General features: G+C 37.1%; 2 protein-coding genes across 7 annotated transcripts in view; both read right to left on the reverse strand.

Annotated features, from left to right (window-relative positions):
• The window catches only part of LOC115447039 (protein bric-a-brac 2), a 32,547-nt gene extending 11,972 nt beyond the window's left edge, over window positions 1–20,575 (reverse strand). For 3 of the 6 annotated variants that reach the window (XM_030173945.2, XM_030173946.2, XM_030173947.2), the window contains exons 1-7: window positions 20,348–20,575; window positions 9,030–9,384; window positions 8,466–8,638; window positions 8,119–8,228; window positions 7,807–7,926; window positions 7,560–7,726; window positions 6,820–6,865 (exon numbers count right to left, since the gene is read on the reverse strand). In XM_030173945.2, coding sequence (XP_030029805.1) covers window positions 6,820–6,865; window positions 7,560–7,726; window positions 7,807–7,926; window positions 8,119–8,228; window positions 8,466–8,638; window positions 9,030–9,089 — 676 coding nt within the window. In that variant the 5' untranslated portion in view covers window positions 9,090–9,384; window positions 20,348–20,575. Of the gene's footprint in view, window positions 1–1,020; window positions 5,163–5,326; window positions 5,946–6,819; window positions 6,866–7,559; window positions 7,727–7,806; window positions 7,927–8,118; window positions 8,229–8,465; window positions 8,639–9,029; window positions 9,385–19,593; window positions 19,909–20,083; window positions 20,232–20,347 lie in introns of those variants that run through there. The other 3 variants (XM_030173942.2, XM_030173941.2, XM_030173943.2) reach the window with 3 other exon arrangements.
• Window positions 20,576–21,785: 1,210 nt separating this feature from the next.
• On the reverse strand, window positions 21,786–25,310 carry LOC115447037 (26S proteasome non-ATPase regulatory subunit 13). The gene is made up of 9 exons (XM_030173938.2): window positions 25,111–25,310; window positions 24,919–25,032; window positions 24,520–24,655; window positions 23,968–24,116; window positions 23,502–23,661; window positions 22,885–23,070; window positions 22,493–22,633; window positions 22,255–22,421; window positions 21,786–21,900 (listed from the first exon to the last, which is right to left on the reverse strand). Exons 1-8 carry the CDS (start codon window positions 25,224–25,226, stop codon window positions 22,266–22,268), a joined length of 1,158 nt encoding a protein of 385 aa, XP_030029798.2. The 5' UTR covers window positions 25,227–25,310; the 3' UTR covers window positions 21,786–21,900; window positions 22,255–22,265.
• Between the last annotated feature and the right edge of the window lie 557 nt (window positions 25,311–25,867).

Below are 25,867 nucleotides of genomic sequence, written 5' to 3' on the forward strand. Positions count from 1 at the left end.
CATTTCTTTTTTAGTCAATACTAAAGGAGATTTAAGTATCCATTCTTTTTTTGTTTGTTTAGCGATCATTTTTAAGTTACTTTTATAACCCACAAAGAACAAGAAAAATTATATTACTAACTCCAAACACCGCTACAATCAAAAAAATATTTTTTATTAAGCCGTATAGTTTAAAGTTTAATTATTTATCATATTGTATTGTCTTTTTTTTGTTTATATTCTGAGAATGTAATGTTAAAAGTTTATTTAAATAATTTTTTTCGATATTTAATAATGATAGTCTAATTATAAAAATCATATGCTATAATTCCGGAACTTGCTTATATATAAATCTGAAATACAATTAAAAACTCTTAGCAGCTTACTTCAGTCATTAAGTGAGTAATCAGAGAGAGTTAACAGTACTGGCCACTTCGGTTTCAACATGGCCGACTATAATCGTACTCTATGCTTGTTCTTGTTCTGAGAATCGTATCTTAGAATCGCACGAGCAGTGTACTGGCGGTAAATAAAAAATAACGATATTCGCATTCGCGAATTTTGGCCAAAAACATTAATTACATTTGCAGTACTCACTGCTTATTATAACTCTCGGCCTAAAATATCATGTTAATGATACAAAATTCAACCTTTTTTTTCGCAGTGACAAACGATTTCTTTTTTGCCGACGGTTGTGTTCGTTTCACCGGTCTTACGGATCGATGTCGACATTCGGCAATAGAGCATCATCCGAGCGAGCCTTCGATAGAGTCATAACCCCTATATACACCCTGCACCAACATATCAACTAAAGTCGCGGCGGCCTTCTTCAGCGCACACGGGATGGCCCCGGCGTATATAACTAACCTAGTTTGTAATAAATATAGAGACAAAGAATATATCAATTATAAATGACATGTCCGCGTTGTCCTTTCATTTCATCCGTATTTCTTATCGTCTTCTATACGACCTTTGAAATCAAGAACATGGGGATTACCCTATGTTCGTTAAAAAATAAAAGGAGGAAAAGAAAACACCAGATAACGTAATACTGCGGTACAACATTTAATTTTATAATATAATAATATATCTACAATAATAGCCACTTACAAACGTCATCAACTTATATCGTGTGAATTGATTTGACGAAACTTTCTCGAACGGACCTATACAACGACCGTATTCCGTAAACAGCTGCACAGTACACTCCGTACTGGTGTATACTGCAAGCGGCAGATAACAGCGTCTCTGTGCTTCGAATTAATTCATACTTATGTCAATACAGTCGCTTGGGACCTGCACACATACGGAACAGCGCTACCCCTGCCAGGGGCACCCGCACCGCCCTCGATAAGGACACTTTTTGTAGAGCCTGTACTGGACTCATTCCACTTATACAATTTAGTAAGGCTAAACACTTATCACTTAATAGTATATGATCATTGCAATACGAGATTAAACGCAACAAAAATAATTCTGCTTTAATATTAGGTATCTGGTAGATTATAGAATTAGAAGGTATTAATCAATTATAACAAAAAAATTTTGGACCCGATAGCCATTCAACATAAAAAAGAAATCTTTGGCACAAAAAATTGTAAAGCAGGTGTCAGACAGGTCCGAGACCTGATGAAATAAAATTAATATGGTGTTTCTTATGCAGCGCGCTGCACCCGGCCGGCGACACTACCGCTCCCGTAATAATAATCACCGTCCATGGTTGAGATTCTCATCATGAGTAAAACCTCAATGAATGTGCACAACTGGAACAGCTCTTTAAGAGAAGGCATACCTATCTAACCAATAGTCAATCATTATCACACTTTGTTACTATCTTACCCCAAATTCATTTAATAAAAATACCAATTTCGTTACAGTCAATTCTTCCACTTTTCATAAAAATACTTTTCTTTTCAAACCAATTCACCCGACACAACCAGACGGTGGATAGTACAAAAAAATACGTGCAAAATGTTTCAAAGCTAACAGATGAAATCAGCTGATATTACTGTAGCAAGGTGGAATAACCTTTTGGGATATTTGGAAACCATTGAAGTTTACTTTTACCCCATACCATAGTTATTTGTGTTCAGTATAGTTTGCCGTGGTTTCTTTTTGAAGCAAATATGAAGTCATAGTGCTTTTTATTTTAAATCAAGTAATGATTACAAACAAGTTATTTAGATCTGTATATGTTCAATTAATTACAGGTACATATTCAGTAAACAACAAAAAATAGGGTAATATAAATGTTCTGAAATACAGTTGGGGTAAATTTGAAACATTTTACACGCAACGTTATACCGTATATATTCATTTATATACTAGTAGGCACTTGACGGATGCGAGACGAGCGTTCCATGTATTTTGTCATCCAATGGATTCCAAAATAGGGCAAATGTTGGGCCAAAACTCTTGTGCTCAGTGCAAGCGTAATATATTAGCAATCTAAATGAGTTAGTATATCAGAAAAGAAAACTATTATCCACTGAACTGAATATCGGCGAAACAAACAAAAAAGATTATAGGATGACGTAATAAGGTAGCTTTGTTCACTAACATTTCATAATTGTTGGTAGAATGTTGTTGCAAATCTTTTAATATTCGAGGAAAAAAATATTTTAGCCAACCTTAAGAAACTCTAAGCCGTACACTAACATTGGACGATCAAAATACACAGAACACATCATTCAAAAATACGACAAAAGAAATGAGAAACCCATTAATCATAAAAACCAGTTAATAGCTATATGCTTAGGAACATAGAAATAATATCTAGGCCGTGTTTAGTTACATTTCCAGAACTTGGGCCAGAATTTATGGACAGGTCCTTGATAAGTTAGTATTTACTGCATAAATTAATATTATAGACTTCTTCATAAAATACCAATATAATTTAAAATTATTCAAATAACATTTATTTCGAAAACTCTTTTTTATTGTTTAAAGAAAACGTAATCAACTTATAACTCCAGTAATATTTAATCAACTTACGACAAACCTGTGACTTAATTGGCGGTAGATTTGGGTAATATTGACACACTGATGTGCCCCAACGAGTCACTTCACTACCTATAGACTTCATGTCATGACGCATGTGCCGTATCACTCCATCCCAAGTTCTGGAGAAGTCTACATTTTATACAAGTTATAGAAAACGAACTAATTACATAACAATTCGATGGTGGACAACAGAAATAGCGTTAAGTACATCAATTTAAAATTAATTATAAATAAATTAATACGATAATTTTTAAGTTTTCAAGCCGTTGAAATAGTTTTTTCGCGATGTAAGTTGATTTCAGGGGAAAAAATATATTTATAAATAAATTAACTCATCTGAGTAATGACATGTCACAATAAGATAAGTAACATATTAATTTCGTAATAATAATATTTTCCTTATTACAGAATTAGATTTTTTTCTTACTATTACAGTCAAGCCTATCGGCCGTAAAAAATGAAACCGGTGATCATGTCGCGGACAGCGGTACGCGTTGTTTTATTCAACATAGTGCATTCAATATACAAAAGCTTCGAGAATAAGTTTAGGATCTTGCGAACTCACCCCAAGTCCAAGTGAGACACTTCATAGTGTTTATCTCAAATTAGGCATTTTTAACATAAACCCGCTCTTCAGGCGTTTATGTTAATATTATAATATTAATATTTCAGTAAATCCCTAATTCAATATATTACCACTGGGATCATTCCTTTTTCCTAAAAACAACAAACATCGCATCTTACATTTAAAAAGTTTTTTAAAAGCTAAAAAATTTCATTTTTCAAGTCTTTTCATTTATAATAACTGGACGAAGTCCGTTCAAGCACACATTTTTGTTATTACAAGGCCAATCGTTTTTATCATTATAACTTACAATAATTTATAAATATAAGAAATATTAAAAAGTGACAAATAAACACCTCAAATTTACCCCCTTCTTGGGGTAGTTTTTGGTTGTTGGCAACACTTAACTTTAATATATTCGCCATTGTCTAATTTCACGTCAGGCGTTTAATTTCTTAAATAAAATACTCTTTGGATGAATAAATTGCAAAATGAAAATATTGTTTTGAAAATCCTCATTCTTTGGACAAGCTAACTTTTAAATAATTTTCTAAATATTTTTCTCAACTTAAACATATTTTCTTTTTAAATATATATTTTTCAACGAATCTTTGTTTGATCTTTGGCAGTACGATAGTATGACAATTCGTATACGACTCGAAAGACTACGAAGTGAAATTTGTGAAACTTACGCCGAGATCAACAATCACCGTTCCGTTCCGTTAGTGCGCGGTGTACGAAATCATAAGCGGCTTTTACTAGAGCGGTACTCCACACAACACCAGAGGAATAGTCGGAGCGTCGCTGTTCATTTGGTTAGTGAGATTGCCCGAGTACCAATTGAAATATACCTATTTTCCTAGACAGGCCGGTAAGACGCACACTCACCTCCGGTTCTTTTACGAGCGATCGTAATTACTTACCACCAGTCACGCTTCCATGCTGCGGCTAAATAAAATCGCTTCACGAATTTCACTCATAGTTTAAATTGATATCATTTTTTTTTTTAATCATTAACGACATTAACGGCATTTATTGGATCGCATTGTCGGCTCTTAAAAGTTTTCTTAAAATTCATAAATAGTTGTATATTTGACAACTTCAGTAAGAACATAATAATAATTGATTCTAATTTTATGAAAACGAAAAAGTAACTTTCGATATAACATATTGGCAACATTTTTACCACGAGAAAAAGCAAGTAACTAAAAAATACAGCTCTGTCAAAGTTTGATTTAAATGACAGTGACTTGTATCAACTCATTCGTGTATTGACATGTTAAGAGCTGCGTTGGCGTCCTCCGCAGCCTCCCTGTTGTCGGAGGATTTCTCTTCAATTTTGGCGATCTCATCCTCACTGGACATGGCATTATTAAACGACAAGAAGTGTTTGCCGAAATCTAATTCGGTTTCGTAGCATTCTGTTTCGGGTCCGCTCCTCTCGCAGTTCTGGGCTTCGGCGTTCTGATATTCGAAGTTCTTGTATTCCTTTTGTTTTTTGCTGTTCTCGACGAACTGTTTAAGTTGCTGCGGCATCGGGAACGACGACTTTATGTGGCAGCGCTTCATCCAGTTGCGCAGTGACTTGCGCGGCACTTTGTGGGTCTGGGCGGCTCTGGAATAGAACCCATGGGATGTAGTGTGTACTAGCGTTACTTGATTAACCGCAGTTGATTTGAAAATATATATATCAGGACATATAAAGATTTCCATGGTGTATTAAAAATAAAAAATGCGTTTTCTATGGTAATGCTAAATAAAGAATATAAGAATACCCACCTATAAATGCTGCCTCCTTTTTTCACGTCCATGAGAGCCGCCCACATGGCCTCGTTAGAGTATCGGCGGTTAGGGTTGAATTTCCCCATCATCACCCTTTCGAGATCCTTGCGCGATAAGCCTGACGAGCTGACCTCCTTGCCCTCTAAGAACTGGTCCAGATCTGACTTTAAAACCGTGTCTCCTATATCTATGTTCTTATCTTTGAAAATCGGTGGCCGGCCGCGTCTTCGTATTTGTGTTTTCTCACCAATTTTCGGGAAAGCCTCTTTGTTGACAACACTTTTTGGAATCAATTCAACTTCGGATTTTTGAGATTTAGCGTCATTTTTGGCTTTTTTCACTTGCCCAGCCTTCAGCAATGAGACTTCAAGCTCACCGTTTTGCTCGAGCCAGGACTTATAGTAGTCGTTTTCGGCTTTTTCAATGTTTTTCTGTTGTAAATATTCTTCAGTACGTGTACTCAAGCCGTATTTAGAGAATTCGTGTTTTATTTCAGCTGCGTTCATTTTCGAGAGCCTGGTGATGTAGTCTGAGTTAGCTTTTGCAAGATTTTGAAGTTTATTTTGAAAGAACAGTTCACTCTCTGGCTTCACACGTATGTACGGTGCGCGACGACCTGAAAAAATTTTGTCAATTACGTAAAATGTAAAAAAATCTACCATTTTGAACCATGAATGTAAAATATTGTTACTAAAAAATATATTCTACTAAAATGTCTGTAAGATAGTCCTGTACGTATTAAATACCACACAGGACTGATTAATCTACTATTTTGACATTCATGGTTCAAAATAAAAATTAAAAAATAAATTTCTACTAATTTGAATAATATTAAAATCGGCCTACCTTACAGACATTTTATATATTTTTCAACAATATCCATTCACAATATGATCTTCACTCTATCACACACTTGTCTTTAATTTTTGTTTATGGATTGTAATATTCTATTATAAATTTCACCTGTAGGTCCCATCATGCTCTTTTTAACCCATTCGAAATAACTAATACATTTTTAATATTTTTTTATGCCAGGTCACATATCTTAATTTTTTTAAATACTTTAGAATAGTATTACGCCTTTACTCCTACCTATTTCTATCAATGCAAGAATTTGAAATAAGTAGGTGCTTTACAAATCATATCTACACTTTCGGTATTACTTATTCAAAATTATCTACTATTTTGAAAAATATACCCCGATATTCGAAAATCAACTTTAACATTGTTCCATTATATTCGAATGGGTTAAATTAAACTGAGCAAAAGTCCTTAGAATCTCTTTTTACGCCATTTATGTTTATTTATTAAAAATTGTTTACACGACCGCGACGTGACAATAACACCGTGAAAAATAACAAATCAATATAACGTATAACGTAAAATAATAAAAAAATAAGCAAGTGACGATAGGGAAGTCACATTGCAAATAAACATTGATTTTTTAAAATAAAAAAAACCTAATAACTACGAAATAATGTAAAACTCACCAGAAGGTTGTCCAAGACTGCTTCCTGGTTTGCCTGTATCTTCGTCCTGAAAAAAAAAAATAATCTTGAGCAGGAATTTTAAGCTCATTTCCATTTTATAAGAGTGTTTCCTCGTGTCGAATCATCAGTATTCCGTTGCTCTTTAAACAGTAGGTTGGTGAGTTGCGAGGACGGTACAAGGACACGCAAGGTCAAGCTATTATTTCACGTCAGTTTTCCCTCGGTGAGTAGTGGACTCCTACTTCCTAGTCGCCAGTATACTGTGGCTGTGTGTCCTAGTGGTGCTGCTCGAGGCCTGTTTTTACTTGAATGCATTTAGAGTACATTTGAGTAGCCTCGGTGAAGGCTGGACTTCACAAATTTTCTAATCACTGCCGACGTCGCAAACGTTAATGCAGCCATAGTTGCGTTTTTATGACTAATTTAACAATTTCAATTGATGCAGCATAAACAAATACTAAATGACAAATCAACAATAACTAATATTTTGCATTTTATTTCATCTAACCGCATGTTTGTCATTTAATTTATAGGTATTTAAAAATGCTTAAACTTATCTTACTCGTGTTGGAGGGTGTGTAAATAGTTAATTCGAGTGACATAAAGATAAAGATATTTTTATTTTGCTTAATGAAATTACTCGAGTGACTCGAATATAAAATCCTACTCGAGTCACATCGTCCCTCGCTAGAGGTCACATTGCGGCCTGTCCATGTGACGATGATGAGTCGTCGTCGCACCTCGTTGTACTCCAAGTTGTCGTTGTCGAGCTCGCCGTAGTAGAGTCCGTCCTCCTCGACGGTCTCCTCCTTCACCTCCGAGGGCCGCTCCTCCGACTTCCTCTTCTTGGCGCCGTTTGTCGTCGCCGGTGGGTTGGTCGTTGGCTTTGGTTGTGGTGCTGCGGGGCCTGAAGGGTACATACAATCGGTCAATGTCTTGTCGGATCTAAAATTCCTACCTCCATAAAGTATATGACGGGCGACATACCGTTGGTGGTGTTGGTGTCTCGCTGCGCGTTGGCGACGAGCGCCTCACTCGCCACCGTGAAGTCTTTGTTCTCGGGCTTGCCTTCAGACGTGAGACCCGACGTGTCACTGGAGCAGAGACCTGGACAACAAAATAACATAAATTATCCTACTTATCTCAAGGTATGTTGAACCAAAGCTAGAAAAATAAATCAAAATTAGACCAACTCCGTACCGCAGACTCTTATCTAGTTTATGTTCAGCTTCCATTACCATTTCTTAAACTACATGAAGTTGCTAAACAAACTAGTTAGAGAATGATTAAGTTATTTACCCCTGATCTGCAGCGCCTCCGCGCTCTTGAGCAGGCTGGGCAACTCGTCCTGCGTCACGTTCACCTCGCCCTTGTACATGAAGTCCACCAGCGCCTGCATCTCGCTGAACCTGCACACCAATAGATCACTTACTATAAACCTATGCTCGCAAATGAATACAAAATTAACCCAAACACAACGACTGGGAGGAGCAACACTGATGTAGCCAGTTTGAATGTAACTTATTGAAGCCAACGAGACACATGATGCCCGAAGTCGTGGTTGTATCAAGTGATCCCTTAGTCGACGCTAAGCGATGGTGCCGCTCACGAAGCGTTTAATCCTGTTACAAAAGCGGTAAAATGACCTCATATCCCTCATGAGCACGATGGGATGGTCGCAGGGGTTCTGCAGCAGCAGCCGCTCGAGGTAGGCGGAGCACGCCGACAGCACCAGCTTGTGGCAGCGCAGCTGGCGCGACTCGCACGCCAGCGTCACGTCCGCGAACTGCTCCGTCAGCAGCAGCCGGGGGAACACCGCCTGCAACCACAACACACACTTACCCACATATTCATTACCATTGAGTGCTATTCTACGAGTTCATTTAATTAAATTCTATTGAATTTTGAAGAGCGTGTACGGTTGCTAAAGGATCCGACAGTAGATAATCTGTATTCTGTACCCACGGACATCGGGCATATTGGGTTTATGAGCGGCGGATACTGCTTAATAGACGCTGAGTCTACTTGCGTAAGAGTAACAAAAATATAAGACAGCACAGTTTATCGACACTTATCGAACGATCTTCGATCCGGGTTTTAATAATTTAATAAAAAATGTGATTTTCACTTCTGCTTTCTCTTGATTCACTTTTGTAGATAGACCGTATACCATCCGTCTCGAATCTAATAAAGTAAAATAAAAATCTCACCTGCAGGTTGGTGTGGTAGGAGTTCCATCGCACGCAAAACTGTTGCGGTTGTAGCGCCATCTCTTAATCGTCGCCGGAAAACTTTTGGCTCAATATTTATACATCGTAATACTTATTTGTTAAAAATCTTTGGCCGATCTTTATCGATTGCACGTTTATAAAAATTGATTGCACAGTCCGCTACTCGAATAGTTACACTTTGAATTTTTTATCACAGTTCTTTCTTATTTCTAATTTAATGTAAAAATATTAAGTACAATATGATATATAGTTTAAGTAGAAACTTTCAGACTAGAAGTTATTATTTATAATATATAATATTTCTTTTTTAAATACTGGAACAGGTTTCATATGCCTGAAAAAGAACAAAAAACATTTTTACAAGTGCGGTAATGGTAACGAGTTACTGTGACAGCTGCGCTCACGATAGTGTAACAAACAAACAAGCTCTACCGCCTTATATAATAGTATAGAATTAAAGATATGGATTATCGGTTGATTTCGAAGAAATAATAGTTCGTAACTTATTCAATCTGTATCAATAGTAATGTATAAAGCGGGAGAGTTTGTTTGTTTGAACGCGCTAATATCAGGAACAACTGGTTACAATTTAAATAACTAATAAGTATGGAAATTAGAAAACTATAAGCGACAATAATACATCATTTGGTAAAAATAAAATTGTCCGAAACGGGTCATCAGAGCAATTTCCTAATTTGTTCACTGAATGTATATTTCATTTAATATACATGACCTACTGGAACTATAAAGGCTCACCACATTATAATTTATGAACTAAGTAACGTAAGTATAAAGTGTCTTTTTTATATTAAAATATATCAAGTAACAAAATATGTTTTATGAATTAGGGTACCTAAATGATAAAAAACAACTACACGCGTAGGGGGTGTGGATCGCATAACGAATATAATAACGGTGAGTGCGAGAGAGAGGTGACGTATATTAGCATAGATCTGCAGCTAATACAAACAATTACTCAATACGCCATGATGAGCTTCACAAATTAGGGGCGGCACAGTTCGTTCGCCTCACGACAAGCGCCACGGCCTGCGCGATACCACGCGGCCCTCATCACCACACGAGGTAACTGTCACCTAGCTCCGACTACAGCGAGCTTCAAACCGGAACACAGCAGTGAATGCCGCTACGGGGCTTGCTGTGGTTTTACTTTATACATAACGCTGATAGGTTTGCGACGCTGCACCTTACACTTTCTCTCGGAGAAAAAGTAATTGTAAGTATATCAATTCAGGACTTTTCTATCTCTACGAAAATTTTTAATATAATTTCATTCAGCCATCTACATTATGTATCAATTTTTAACTTGCATGTTTAAACTTGGACACTCATTTTATAAAATAACTAGCTTTTGCCCGCGGCTCCGCCCGCGTTATAAAGTTTTTCGGGCTAAAGTTTTCCGTTATAAAAGTCACGCTATATATTTTCCCGGGAGCCTATGTTCTTCCCAGGGTCTCAAACTGTCTCCATACCAAATTTTATCCTAATACGTTGGGTAGTTTTTGAGTTTAACACGTTCGGGCAGACCGATGCAGCGGCGGACTTTGTTTTATGATATATTTTTGTAGAACTTTTTAAGAGGAACAATCCCGTCATACATTATTGTTGCATAACTTTAACCGTTTACGCAGCGCACGCAACAGAAGCTCTCAAAACTAATAAATTGTCCCTGTTTTTGCATCATGTTTCATTACTGCTCCGCTCCTATTGGTCATAGCGTGAAGATATAAAACCTATAGCACTCCAGGAGCAAAGGGCTATCCAACACAAAAATATTTTTTCAGTTCGAACCGGTAGTTCCTGAGATTAGCGATTACTGCTCCGCTCCTATTGGGCATAGCGTGATGATATATATAGCCTATAGCATTCCAGGAACAAAGGGCTATCCAACACAAAAATAATTATTCAGTTCAAACTCCTAGTTTCTGAGATTAGCCGTTACTGCTCTGCTCCTATTGGTCATAGCGTGATGATATATAGCCTATAGCACTTCACGAACAAAGGGCTATCCAATACAAAATGATTTTTTTAGTTCGAACCGGTAGTTCCTGAGATTAGCCGTTACTGCTCTGCTCCTATTGGTCATAGCGTGATGATATATAGCCTATAGCAGTTCACGAACAAAGGACTATCCAACGCAAAAAGAATTTTTCAGTTTGGACTAGTAGTTCCTGAGATTAGCGCGTTCAAACAAACAAACAAACAAACAAACAAACAAACAAACAAACAAACAAACAAACAAACTCTTCAGCTTTATATAATAGTATAGATAAGGATTTTTTGATACTATCAAAATAAGAGTACCTTGCACTTTGAATATCACAGAATAAAATAATTACACGTTACGCATCCAATTAACCGACCCTCAAAAATCAAGAGCTATTAGGGGGTGAGACACCCCGCCGCGGAGGGGGGGCAGTCACCCCCCAAAAGTTACAAAAAGGCACTCGGAACATAAAAATCAATAACGAGGGGCAAGTCTGACCCTAACTTGGTTTGAGCGCAACCGATAGAAATGCATTCGGGCAGTTATCTTTTATATTATTTGGAAAAAGGACCCTACGGTGTTGTAAATGTAACTTTAAAATCTTTAAAAGATTGTATTATGTGTAAAGAATGTTTTGTCTCGCTATGTTAAATGACATTTAACGCGAGCGGAAATAAGACATAACGCTGTGTAATCTATGATATGTATAGCATGACGTTGGTAACTCCCGTAGCATTGTAATAGGTATACAATAATGACCTTTAAGTGTCTCAGAGTGATGAGCGCTAAGTGTAGTGTCATATAATGAACATAGTAGTATGAATTCTGGCTGTTCTTGCATGTTATGGAGTAATGACATTGGAAAGACGTGGTAATGATAATAAACATAGTAATAATTATAATTTATGAACTGCCATGACATTCCAGAGCTGCCAGAAACTTTAGGAAACAATAAGGAAGCTCGATCGTAGAATTTTTCTTTTTGTAGTCCATATATTCTGAGCCGAGACAATTTTACTACACTAGCTGGACCAAGGATCAACCGGAATAGCAAAACAATCTTTACACTATAAATTAATATCGGCTCTATTCGGAGTGTTGTGAATGTCTGTGAATTTATTTTAATTTTCTGTTTCACCGTAAAAAAATATATAATTTAAATACAGCTCTAAATCTTTTTGAGAATCAAATCTATACCCTATCTGGTCATCAAGCCCTCGCGACACACAGACCCTACATTTCCAGCTGAACGGCGAGCCCTCTCGAGTAAGGGCGGCGTCGCCGGCGCTCCGCTACGGCTTCCTCACGTTACCGGGCTAAAAATACGTAGCGATACTAACAGGGGACAGAACCCACAACTACAAGTTTTTACATAAACTCATACCCTCATACCCGAAGGCGTAAGCAGGAGCGCAACAAGCACTGCAACGATTTGTTTTTTTTTTCATCAAGTGGAGTGCGATTTTATTGATATGTCGAATACAAGTACAAATCGATCAACTGAAATATTGATCGAATTTGCAGCCAAGCACGAGGTAATTGACAACTAGGGCCTTGGCGACATATCTATAAAGCGGTCTCTAAGTTTGAATACGGCAGTCATCGACATTGCGGAATGAGCAATTTTAAAATTCTATCGCTAATAAAAATGAACATTGTAGTGAGTACATTATTTATATTTTTACACGACCGTGTCTGTGATCTAAAGCTGGTGACAGAAAAACCAACTGACCCCACACCAACATACAAGTAAGACATCAACTTTCAGCAATTTTAGAAAACCCGAGCCAAATATTAGTACAAGCTTTAAAATAAAATGATATTATGTACCTGACATGCGTGTCACTGTGCGCGAATGTTAGAAAAAAAATAATTTCATGAATTTAAATGCAATTTAGTGTTTTTAAAACTAAAATGAAGCGATATTTTCTTTTAGTATTTCTAAAATACCTAATAAGCATCATGAATTAAAAGCTTATACGGTACTTAACAGCCGCGGAGTACGCGCCGCGCCGCCATATCCAGGAGTCAACTTTAAATGGATCTATATCGGCGCTAATAATTATTGATGTTGCCTTCCATGGAACTGATTGCTTATCATATAAGTAATACTCGTAATAATATGAATCATAGTTGTTATCAATTCTAAACTATCTGCCACAGTCAAAAGTCAAAACTACCGAAATGATTATCAAAAATATTTACTAGGTGATAGGATTTAAGGACTTTGTAGCCAGTGTAATTTGAGACACTGTGAGACATTACACTAATATGACACATTGACGAACGCAGTGAAGAGCATTGTGATTCAAAGTTCCAGTAGTAAACACAGAACAAGTTGCATTATTTATTGATGACGGTCGTCACGCTTACCAGCAATTATCAAGCTTGCGGCAGACTCGTCTCGTCATTCACTTCTATAAAAATTATTGACATATAATCAGAATCTTGACGTAACATTTTGTCAATTTGTTTATAGGTCCGGACTCATGTTATACAAAAATATGGAACTAATGTTCACGCAATTCCATTGCAAAGTTACCTTTTACGGTAATAATTTAAGCTGGTGATTTCATGCTGGAAAGAAATCTCACGCGAGCGGAGCAGCGTGCAACAACTAGTCAGTCATAAATACAGGCAGTTAAGCAGACTGTGACGGGACATACTCTGAAGATATGTGACTAAGTGATGAGTCAGGCATCGATAATATTTGACTTGTAATCGATAAGATATGGTTTATTTTTTAAGACTTAATTCTGAACACCTTTGACTTTAGACAACAAGTAGATTTTAAAAACTAAAATTCGCCTTGTTCGCCTCGTGATAGTTGATATTAGGGGAGAGAAATTAGACTTTAGGCCGATAGGGTTATGAGTTCGATTCTCAGAACAGACTAAAATAAATTATGCGAATTTATAATTGGCTCAGAACACATGCGTCGCTCTGGATTTGAATTTGAGCCCGACATGGCGATAGACTCAGACCCCATCGCAAGGGACCGAAATAACTTCGGCGAGCCGCGCGCGCTGCAAACACTCTGCACTCGAACATTAAAGCATTTTAAGCAGAATATGTTAGAGTGTCGCTATGACAACAGATACAACCGGCGGAACAATCACGCTGCGAGAATATATATCCTATATATTATGTGATTTGCCAAAGTTTAACGGAATAGGAAATGCGCAACAGAAAACGCAACAGCGAAGTTACTTTGGTTCAATAAGCAAGTACTTTGCCATTGCCTTACTCAAGCATTCGTGTTAAACAATGGTAGAGCGCGGCTCAACTGCTTACAATATAACTTTGAAAAGGCAATTGTGAGCACGTCCGAGACAGACACGATTACATCAGCTTATCAGTGATAAGGGCGCACTCGATAAGATATCAACAGCAATCGATAGGATCGGCGCGTATTCAAATCCACAACGCTATGGAGACTAACTGTTTGAGAGTTTGTTTGTTTGTTCCGTTTTGTAGAAACTATCTATTCATAATACACATAGAATAAAAAATAACATCACTTTTCCCCAATATATTATAATCTTTACTCAGGTTATGAAATTTTTTATTTTATAATATGGATGTTATTTCATTAATTTCATGATGAAAATGTAACTAAATTTGTAAATTCCGTGCATCGCCTCCTAAAGTATACATCATTTTAATTTGCTATCATCACTTAGATAGAAAATTTAACAAGCCATACTTTGGTAGACAAAAATACCTAAAATTGTTTTTTTAACATATTTGTAAGTATATTTTTGCATATCCCTGGCCCTGAGTGTGCGCTTTATATGTATGGAACGAATGCACGACGCAGTTTTCTCGGAGGAGCACCTCAAAGCTATTATTTCGTGTTAAAACACTCAGACATATCGGCGAGCACAACTTAGTCCAATATGAAAATAATAAAGGGTTGGTCAAACAGAACGCGTGTTGATCGCGCGTCAAACTGCTTATATTATAATGTTGTCTTTTTGCTTGTAATCTGTGCTGACTTTCTTATTACGATACAATAAAATCGCTGTATTGGGCGACGCGACGCGACGTCAGCGCGAGGCGTTGGAGTGCCATAACGCGCGCTAAAAACGCGATCTATTTGACTAAGCCTGTAGTGGCGCCGTGTAAGTGCTGGCCGGAGTGACGTGGACTCCGAGTCGGTATGTGGAGCGAACATACCGCCACTGACTGATCGTGGGTTGAGACCTTACTAAGTTCACGAGATCGAATGCTTTTCAATAGCATGTATGGAGAAACGAGGAGGCTCGAGTATAATTTGAAAATATTCGACCTAACATTGAAAAACGAGCCGTCTGATGATAAGCAAGCCCGCTTTTAGACAGGGGCTAGAACATTGAAATACCAAGAACAGATCTGCACATATATGGTACTCGAGACGTCAGAGATAAGCACTATCATACCATAAAGTTCCAATGGTTTCAACGTCAGAAAAAGACAATTTAGTGCTACCTACAGACACATTTCTAAATAAGCTCTCCAACCAGTAAACGAAATCTGTACATATTGTAAATTATTTGTAGTTCCAAATTAATAAATCAAATAAGACCAATGGGTACATATTGTGTAACCTCTAAACTATCCCATTTCTAACTACGTAAATAATTACGAAATAACAATTAAGCCCGAAAATATCAATGAACTAAAAGCGAAAGAGATAAACAGGCGCAGGGTCCGTGCGCCGGGGGAGCCGGCCGTCGACCTCAGGGGGCGCTCCCGAAATAACCCGCGCGGGGGTCTGCGCTCTGCGCCGCGACCGGCGACCACCTGGCACCACGGTTTATATTCGTTGCTTTTGGGGCCGCGCGCGGCTCTTACAATGTCTCGAGACGATTCCTTTGCCTTTTGGTTCCTGCTATTTAAATTTGGAAATAAAACATTCAGTAACCAATAACCTCTAAAGTTCAATTCGAAAAATCCGAGATTGTAAAATTGTAATTTTAAATTATTTGCAATTTATTGTAGCCCCTATGACCTTACATAGATGGTTATTTGAATTATAAATTTTGGGAACAGGATATTGACAAAATAATCAAAGGGGAAATGTTTAACAATAAGAAAATACATAATATGCTAAGTAGGTGTTACAATTTCATCATCAATGTATTGAAGTCTACATTATACTTATCTATACTAATATTATAAATCTGACGAATTGGTTTGTTTGGATGCGCTGACCTTAGGAAATACTAAACCGATTTTGATTTTTTTTTCACTAATGGGAAGCTGCATTACTCCTGAGTGCTATAGTCTAATTTTTATCCCGGGAAAATATTTATCCCGGAAAAACCATTTTCATGCTGGCCGAATTGCAAGGCAAAGCAACTACTATGTATAGGTGATATTGTAAGTGCCTAGGTAGGAAAACTTAATACCTTCAGCCTTAGGCATTGTTTGTAACCATACTACATTTGGATGATGGAGAGTGTCGATAAAGAAGATGCTTAAATAATATATTTGCCTCAAAAAAATTCACAATATTTTTTTAAAAATATCCTAAAATCAGCCCGAACCGAAATTTATTATGATTGTTTAAACTATTCTACTTATACAAATTTTAGCGTTAAAACAAAATATGCTGTTTTAGAGGAAAACTAAAGTTTATTTTCAATTGTATCAGGGCGTGCAAATTTCACGATTAGAACTAGTCTGGTTGTTCTTAAAAAAATATCAGTTGAGTCAGTGGGATATTACCAAAGCTTTAAAATGTTTCTGGGATAGAGTCCAGCTAGAGCCAATTTTGTCTCCATCTCATGGAACACCAGAGTGAGACATCAGCTTTGCGTTGCGTGTGGTCAGTGACCTTAGCGGAAGCACGACAATCCCCAAACACTGATAATGCACGCAGCCCTCTGGAGGTGGACTCACGGAACTGTGTGCAGCGATGATCAGTTCCCGTCAGTGATGCGCATGGTGGTATGCTTCGTGTGTAGGAAATCGTCTATTAGGCAACTTCATTTATTTTAGTCACAAGCAGTACTCTAACTATACGCCGGTTGAAATAATATTGCAGCCTGTGTTATTACTGACTATTATAAGACGTCAAATCTTTCAGAGACGGGCGCAGTCTCATGCAGTTTGTAATTCAAAGTTGTGCTACCATCAGACCTGCTCATCCCACTCCGTCAAACATTGCGTCACAATAGTGGAGATATGAGTAAACGGCTTAAGGCTATTTCATGATAATAAACTTAAATATAGAGTGGAGTGATGAGCGAGCAGTGGACAATAATCTTTATCTATGAACATTGTAGAACTGACGGCGGTTCTTTACGACTGATGACATCACATCACTATTGTATTGTCTCAAAATCGACTCACGCCTACAATAAGATATGCTGTCTTAGAGCGATTTTAATATAGGTTCTCTTTACCAGTCACCATGCAATAAGACAACAACAGTTACTTCCATTCAGCACGTATTTCCGCTCCATGATGTGATAGTGCAGTCTATTACCCTCATCATATTGGACACAAATGCTAATGTTTCAATACAATATCAAGAGACTAAAGAAACGGTTAACAAATATTTAAACCCATTTAATATAGATCTTACCAATAATAAGTATCAAATGGGGACTCTACAAGTTTTAGATACAAAAAGGGAACTTAGGTTTTATTTGTATCACCGCTGCGCTGGATAGACTTCTTCAAGCTTATTTTAAAGCACCCATCATTATAAGTAGCTAGTTTGAAATGTGAATATCGTTAAAATATTTTGTAAAACTATGAAGTGATACATACAGACTAATAATTTAAGAGTACTTAAAAGAAAACTTGAGAACTCCGGTTGCTTCAAACCGTTAGCAGGCAGTACGAGGAGTATCAGATGACAATAACGTTCGTAAGTTGTATCACTCTTCGTCAAAATTAAAATGTTTAATCTTTAGATTTAGTGAATTACTGGTGATTAATTAACAAGTATTGTCAAATCGATCCTGAGCCACTTGTGAATTTAATTCTCGCGCATCTAAATGAGACAAGCACGGCGTTCGCCGAATGATGCATGCTATGCCTGCCTATTTAGTAGCAACATCAGAACATCAAATTACAAACTGAATAGGACTCGCCCGTTACTAGTGACTTGCCGTCAGTAGTCACACTGAGCACTCAATGCATCACACGGAACACGTGTCGCGCTACTGCCCGACAGAAACAGATAAACCAGTGGTGCCGCTTTTGACGGCTCATCCACTTACTGATTATATTATCAGTATAAAAATATTCACAATTACGTGTCGACTACTACATAGGATTTCCTATGACGCCCCCGTACAAATCAAACCGTTTCCATGACACTTGTATGACGGAAATCAAACCGGGGATTTCCTATTCTAAGCCGGCTCTTCGGCAAAATAGAGGCTGGAGTAGATAGGAGACTGGCAAGGAATATTAAATTAATATTTGGTTGAAGTCACCACGTTGGACGTGCGAGGTCGCAAATTCTACCAATCAACTCTTAAGAATTCAATGTAGATTCCTTCACGTCACTCTCTCTTAATTTATTTTATAAAGGTCAATTCTAAACAAAGCCTTCTGTCTCTAAATAGCTTGTACAGGCGCTAATAACAGAGTTAATAACCGAGAGAAGATTTACACAATATAAAACCCTTGAAAACGAGCTTCGAGGTAGGTAGATGGTCTCGAACAAGTGTAATTGTAAAATGTCTGTCTTACAAGACAATTTTTCTTCTGTAAGCGACATTTTTAATAAAAGTTATCAGGATATTTTGATTTTTGAAAATAGAGCCGCGAAAAGGGTTTTCTGATTTTTATGACTCGACGTAAGCAGCCTTCATAGTAAGTTAGCTAGGTTGTTTAGAGAATTCTTATCAAGTTCAACAGGTCGCAGGTTCTGCTCCGACAGATAGTAAGTAGAGTGCGGAAACATTTCGTCTCTGGTACATAGATACTTCCTGATATCGATCACACAGGAAATTCTAGAGTGGGACGAGGAAATATGATGCGTACATTTTTAATTTGTATTTATTCTTTATCTCATTAAGGACATCTATAATATTATTATGAGACGGAGTAAAACTCGGCGGTAAATGGATGCACTAATTTCTGCCTACCGTTCCGGGGATACAGGTGTGAATTATGCATGTTGATTATACTTAAGTAAGTAAGTTTGTTATGGACAGCCAGTTAACTAGATATAAATAACTGCCATCAAGTAGAGCTTCGTATTTTTATCTCATGTAGAGGCTCTCGGATAAATGTACAAGGAAGTTGGCACTACTCCCCTATAAACTAAACATTATGCCCTCGTCTAAATATGACCTTGTTTGACCCCCCCGTGGCCGATATACACAACACAAATAAACGAACACAAGTTATTGGCCAATATAAATAATAAAAAAGTCTTATAAGATTCTTACAAAACTTACATAAATCGATCGGTGTACTTAAAGACCTTTTTATAACTAATTTAAGACACGGAATTAATTAAAATAGCTCACAAATCCTCATAATATAGGTACCTAAATAGAGTGTAAAAGTCTAAATAAAATCACTAACCATACGGTAATAAAAACACTGCGATCTCAGCGTCATTGGCTCGCGGAAAAAACATAAATCTATGAAAAACTAGTCACACACCACACAAGCTATCTTATCAGAAATTTTAACAACGCCAAGCGCTGACCGATAAAGTATTAGTCCCGGTTCACCATGTTTACACCATAAAACAACACTCGAATAAAAACCTCGACTCGTAAGAATTCACGGATGGTTGCAGTTTTGCATCCAAACTCGATTAGCGCGAGTCAAGTGGCGCGGTGTGAGGTGTCCTCACGGTCGCTACGGCCACGAGCCTCGGCTAACTTAACACTTGCTCGTGCCCAAAATAGTATAACAGGCCCCATCCCACGACACCCACTGACTCACATGCATTACAACAAAAAAATCAATATTTAAACACTAAATTCTAACTTTAGACTTATAAAGTCGAAAACGTAGTTACTGATTGAAAAAAACATCCACTAAATATTATGGAAAACGGACTTACGTATTCCCGTCGACCCGACGACGCGCTCACTTAACGACTGTCCCCACATTTTTTAACTATGCGACGAAAAATCAATAAATTTTGAGAGCACAATTTTTTGCCCATATTTTTCCGCGGGGCCCCGTTTTCCACCTCACTCACACGGGCACTTAAAAATGAAAAATCTATTGCAAGGAAACCGTGCGATAGAGACGGAAATACACCGACGTTAGTAAATAAAGGCACAGGGCAATCATAACAAAAGAGAGAGACAGCGCTACTCACCCAAAATTTACGGCAAAACATTGCATTACGTAATTAACACTTATTAAAACTGTTTTCATGGACGTCTTACTAAAAGACAGTATACGTTGACGCTAAAACGACACCTTATAGCGTATTACACGTATTTAAAACGTTGTGAATGCATTTTATAAGAAGCCAACAGCCGTCACGCCGCCGCCATTTGCAAAAGCGTGAACCAAACTCGTAGGTGTTTCATGGTTTTCAGTTGCCATCGTGAAAATATGGCGTGCTGAAAAAAAATGTGCCTGACAGAAATGCATTTTTTATCGATCTTAGAGAAACGTTGCCATAATGTTAAATCGTTGAATTTGTATTATGGCAATTTTTTGGTATTTGGTGGAACAGGCGGGAATATTAGAATTACCGATTTCGTCGCACATCATTCCTTTTTTATTACATTAAAATACGGGTTTTAAAATAATTTTATGATATTTTAATTAATGTGGACGAATATTTGTTCAAAGAATATAAAATAGTAGTGAACGAAATTTACATTGACTTCATTATTAACTTGTACAGTATCAATTTCATCCAAAAGTAATCGGCTGACTGTCTTAGTCATATTATTATTCCAAATAGAAATTTATTAGTGATATTCTGATAGGAATTTAGTCTCGACGGAAAATTTGTAACTATAGATCTTCTGAATCATTTTACTGGTATGTCTACTAACAAGCAAATCACTAATAAGTACTTGGCTAATAAGCGAATTTTAATTAATATGTCCCGTGTTACCTTACTATAAGTATATATTATTATATGTTCTACATTTGATATATGATATGAATACTGCCTCCGTCGCGTCGTTCACAAAATAGAAGAAAATTATATAGGGAAACATTTTTTGGGAGACTTTTTTATTTTGGTTTTTAATGACGAGACAAGCTTGCCGTTCGGCTGATGGTAATATTTTTTCATACGTTTAATCTCAGAACAATGACAAGCACGTTTAATACGTCTGTCAAATGAGAATTAAACTCTTTGGTATAAATGTTTGTACTATTTTCTATGTATGGATGAGGGTAGGACAAAAAATATTATAATTTACCCTCTCTTATCTACATTCTCAAAGCAAGCACTGTATAGCTGAAATCTTTCGTTTCGTAGAACTAGAAGTTGATATATTATCAAAATGTTTGATACAAGTCATACTTTATCCAATGCGATATTTAATTCTTCTCTCAATATGTCTGTTGTATATATTTTTAACAAATGTGATAAATTAGAACATGCTAACGTGCTAAACACTGCTCATCGGACAATAAGACAAAAACTAGCGGGTTTTTTTTTACCTTTATAAATCTTTCAAAAACGATTACATTTTAATTGTGATCATTACCATCAGTTGATCTTCTGCAGACTCCTTTGATGACATTTTCTCGAATAACACTGCATTAAAATTAGAGTAAAACAAAAATTTAGAGTATGTATTTATTAATTACATTAGGGTTTATTATATTTAAATATTTCAAGAGCCAACAACACAATATCTTCAGTAGATCAGCTACTTTCATCATGGCATATGTTCCGTGCTGAAAAAATAAATATATTTTATTTCAGCTATTGCTATCATGGCAATGTAACTCAAAAAAGGAAGCAACTGCTTTGGTTACGTATTAACTACTTATAAAACACCCTTATACAAGTTGATTGCTATATTATATGTAAAATCGGGAAATGCTTAACATGTGGTGAGCTGCAGCAGTAGTAAGGCCACTCTTAAATCAATATAATTGGAGAAATATGATGAAGTATTTCGTATAGTTTTTTTTAAAAAAAAGAGCATATTATATTTTGTTTGCTTTCAAAAATGATAATATTAAGCATAATTTGATGGCCACAGTATTGTTCAAATATGGCTTAATATTGATTATATAGTGTCGTACGTGTGGAGTGGCTAGGCGGTGAGCAGGTCGGGCGCGGTGTGCGACAGCAGGCCGGCGGCGCGCTCCACGGCGGCCGCCCAGCGCGCCAGCCGCGCCGCCAGCAGCGCCGCGCCGGCGCCGCACAGCGCGCGCGCACGCACCCACGACACCACCACCGTCGCCGTCACCTGTTATAATCATGCACAATTCATATACACAACAGATAAACCAGTTGAATCACTTGCTAGCCTTTCCTTACCTGATCAATATGTCCCCTGATAAGTTTCTCGGCGAGTGCTTTCATGACGAGCAGTTCCACCTCGTCGATGGGTATGCGCGCCTCTCGCGCTATCTCCGCGAACGTCAGCTTACGTTGGGAGGACGTGCGGTTAAACGCCATCTAACATTGGCAATAACATAATTTAAAAGGTTTAATTTTGGACATGAGAGTTGGTTTGAAATTGTAATGATTCAAGTAATATACACTAACGACACATTACATCTACTCATAATAGTTTATACTATAAACTTTATAGACCGACAGAATACTTTGTAATGCATTATTTATTATTAATTTTCTTGTTAGCTGTGCTGCAAATTGTTGAGTTGCTTTAGTTATATATGTTTCAACAGATGCGTTGACTAACGTACCTCCATCAGACACAGCAGCGCGATCTTCTGTCGCAGCTTGTTGTCAGGGTTCATGAGCTCTGGCACACCGGACTGCACGCGCACTCTGTCGAATGCCTGCGCGTCCCCCACGGCTACCGCGCGCAGCAGCTCCCGCGCCCACTCGTCGCGCGTGCCCGACAGACACTCCAGGATTGGGTGGGCAAGCTGAAACAACAAAATATTACTAATGCGTTCATACCAAAGGCTTGGTAGACGACATGAGCTATCTAAATATATATAACTTAAAGGTGACTGACTGATATATGACCTATCAACGTACAGCCCAAACCACTGGACGGATCGGGCTAAAATTTGGCATGCAGGTAGATGTTATGACTTAGGCATATGCTTAGAAAGGATTTTGATAAATTCCACCCCTAAGAGGATAAAATAGGGGATGAAAGTTTGTATAAATCTTCTTAGATTTTGGACTGATTGAACTGAAATTAAAGATTGGAGCTACTATGATGAAGACATTCGCTTAAAATTAGTTTGAACCTATCAGTACCGGGAAAATATCTAGCAGGATTTTTATCCCGAAAAACTCCTTTACGCTGGCGAAGCCGCGAGCAAAAGCTAGTTAAATATATACATACGAGTTCGCCGAGGTCGTAGACGTCGGGCGCGGCGACGGCGGCGACGGCGAGGCGCAGCGCGGTGGTGCGGCGCTCCGGCGGCGCCAGCTCCGCGCCGCCGCCCGCGCACCCCACGTGCCGCAGCGTCGCGCGGTAGTACCGCGACATCGGCCCGCGCACCCTGCACACGGCGCACACCACAACACACATCAACTACAATTCATACAACCATAACAAACAATCCATTTATTAATGTACAAATCAATAACAATGTTATAATGTGCCTAAAGCATGATTGAGCCATCTCTACTATGACATGAAAATATCTTAAAAAGTTAGTACTACTTTACCCCAAAGTAATTACTTAATTTCTATTAAATATTTTATAGTAAATTTGTCAAATATCTTTTCATACTCTTTTCCCATATTTTTAAGACATCCACAGTACACATTGATAGTTTTAAATTTACAATTTAATCAATTTAACCTGTAGTATTCAGAGGCCAGTTTGTAGAATCGTCCATGGACAGGGGTGACTCCATCGGCATCTTCCAGGGTGCCTTCCAGCTGTTCAATGATTTTCTCTGTGGCATCCAAATCATTTAACTGTTCCAGATAGATCTGGCCTTGCAGAACCTGGAAATTTATTTAACCACATGTTTATGGATACTTTTTTCATTGTACATTATCATTGGATACTTATTCATAGGCTATTTTGTTTAATGCTTTGTTACATTTAAGCACAAGTTAAGCAACATAAAAAAAATTATAAGAAATTTATTTATTTACATTTATCAGAAAAATTATGTGAACTTACAAAATATCATATATTTTCAGACTCAGATTTTTAATGCAATGGCAGTACGAGTATGCATAGCAATTTACTCATCATTAAATTAGCCCATCTCCAAACACTGCAGAATAGAATTCCTCTCTAACACACCACTGCATCTGATTGTGTTAGCCTCATGCACATACTCACTGATGCTTTGTGTTTATTTTAATAAATCATAAAATATTCGTACTACAATATACCCACCTTGCACAAAGCAAGTGCTTCATCATTCATCTTGACCTTCGCTTCAACCTTTTCAAGGAATGCGATGGCATCCTTCTTGTTAGAGTATTGCTCCACCACATTCGCAATAATCTCCACCAAAGAGAGAGGGTTAATTCTGGAAATAGATATTATAGTAAGTAACAAATGTTTTATATTGGTTTCACAAACAGAAAAACAATAATTATAATAAGTCTTTTATAGCAAAAATCTTCCTCAATGTCGAAGTATGAAATTATGTATTAAAGTGACAATTACAGCACTTACGTTATTTCTTGAGTAATTAACTTTAGTATTCAATAGATTCTAAATTAAGACAGCTAAAGTGATCTCAAATGGGCGGCGTATGGGCAAATTTATGTTAGAAACGAAGGTACTTACTTGTTCTCAAAAGTAGTCAAAAAGTTGTTATATAGCTGGATGAGATTGTCACCCGACTGAAGAGACGGGTGTTTCACGAACTCTAGCAGTTTCAAAGTTAATTGATGCCATAATCTAGAAAACAAAATGAAAGGTTATAATTGTTTATCGAATTTTGAGAACAATAACTTACAATGTACTCAAAATAGATACTTTTTATTGTAAAGCTCTTCTAGTTTTGCCCAATCAGCTGCCAAATCGGGCTCAGTTGATTGTTTTTTTGTTAGAAAATCGTTTACATCAACGACTGCGAACTTGACGGAAGCCATTTTTACTATGATTTCGAAGACAAAAGTCAAAACAGCTTTGTAATCGTTGTAATGGTATGAAGTAGGTATCTGTCAAATCTATGTTACGAAGTTAGTTTCAGTTAGGATTGATTTCTTTTTTTAATTTATCTATTTTAGTAATACAATATGATTCATTTAGCAATAAAAAATATGAAACTAGTGTCTTGTATAACTAAATAAAAAAATCCACTTTAGAATAATATTCTTTTTGGTGAAGCGAGTAGTGACATCTAGTAGTGCGTAGCAAAAGTAACTGATATGTACATTAATTTCGCGCCACCTACCGTCAAGAAGTTTTAAAAAGTTTCTTTGCAACTCCGATAGATGACAGCACACGTTAAATTTGTAGTTGCGTTTTTCTGACTTATCTAAAAAAATTAATAAAATCCTCTCCTATCTGCATTTTAGTTTTCACCATACCTATTTCGTTGTTTGTAATATGGGAATGCTTTAAATTCGAGGAAAATTTAAACAGCTAGGGATATAAAATTGTCGTTTTCGGAAAAGTTTCCCTCAACTTTATTAGATCTACATAGTTCTTCATACAAATAATTTTTTAGTAAGATTATACTTACGAATTTAAAAATCTCTTTAAAATAAACATTTTAAATGAATAGCTG

The sequence above is a fragment of the Manduca sexta genome, chromosome 28 (assembly GCF_014839805.1).
Source record: "Manduca sexta isolate Smith_Timp_Sample1 chromosome 28, JHU_Msex_v1.0, whole genome shotgun sequence".
NCBI lineage: Eukaryota > Metazoa > Arthropoda > Insecta > Lepidoptera > Sphingidae > Manduca > Manduca sexta.

Coding starts and splice junctions, on each gene's coding strand:
- LOC115447037 (XM_030173938.2), bottom strand. CDS start 25,226: ATGGCTTCCGTCAAGTTCGCAGTCGTTGATGTAAACGATTTTCTAACA. Junction 24,117..24,519: donor AAGCACTTGCTTTGTGCAAG/GTGGGTATATTG, acceptor ATAAATTTCCAG/GTTCTGCAAGGCCAGATCTA. Junction 22,634..22,884: donor CGCTGCTGTGTCTGATGGAG/GTACGTTAGTCA, acceptor TGCCAATGTTAG/ATGGCGTTTAACCGCACGTC.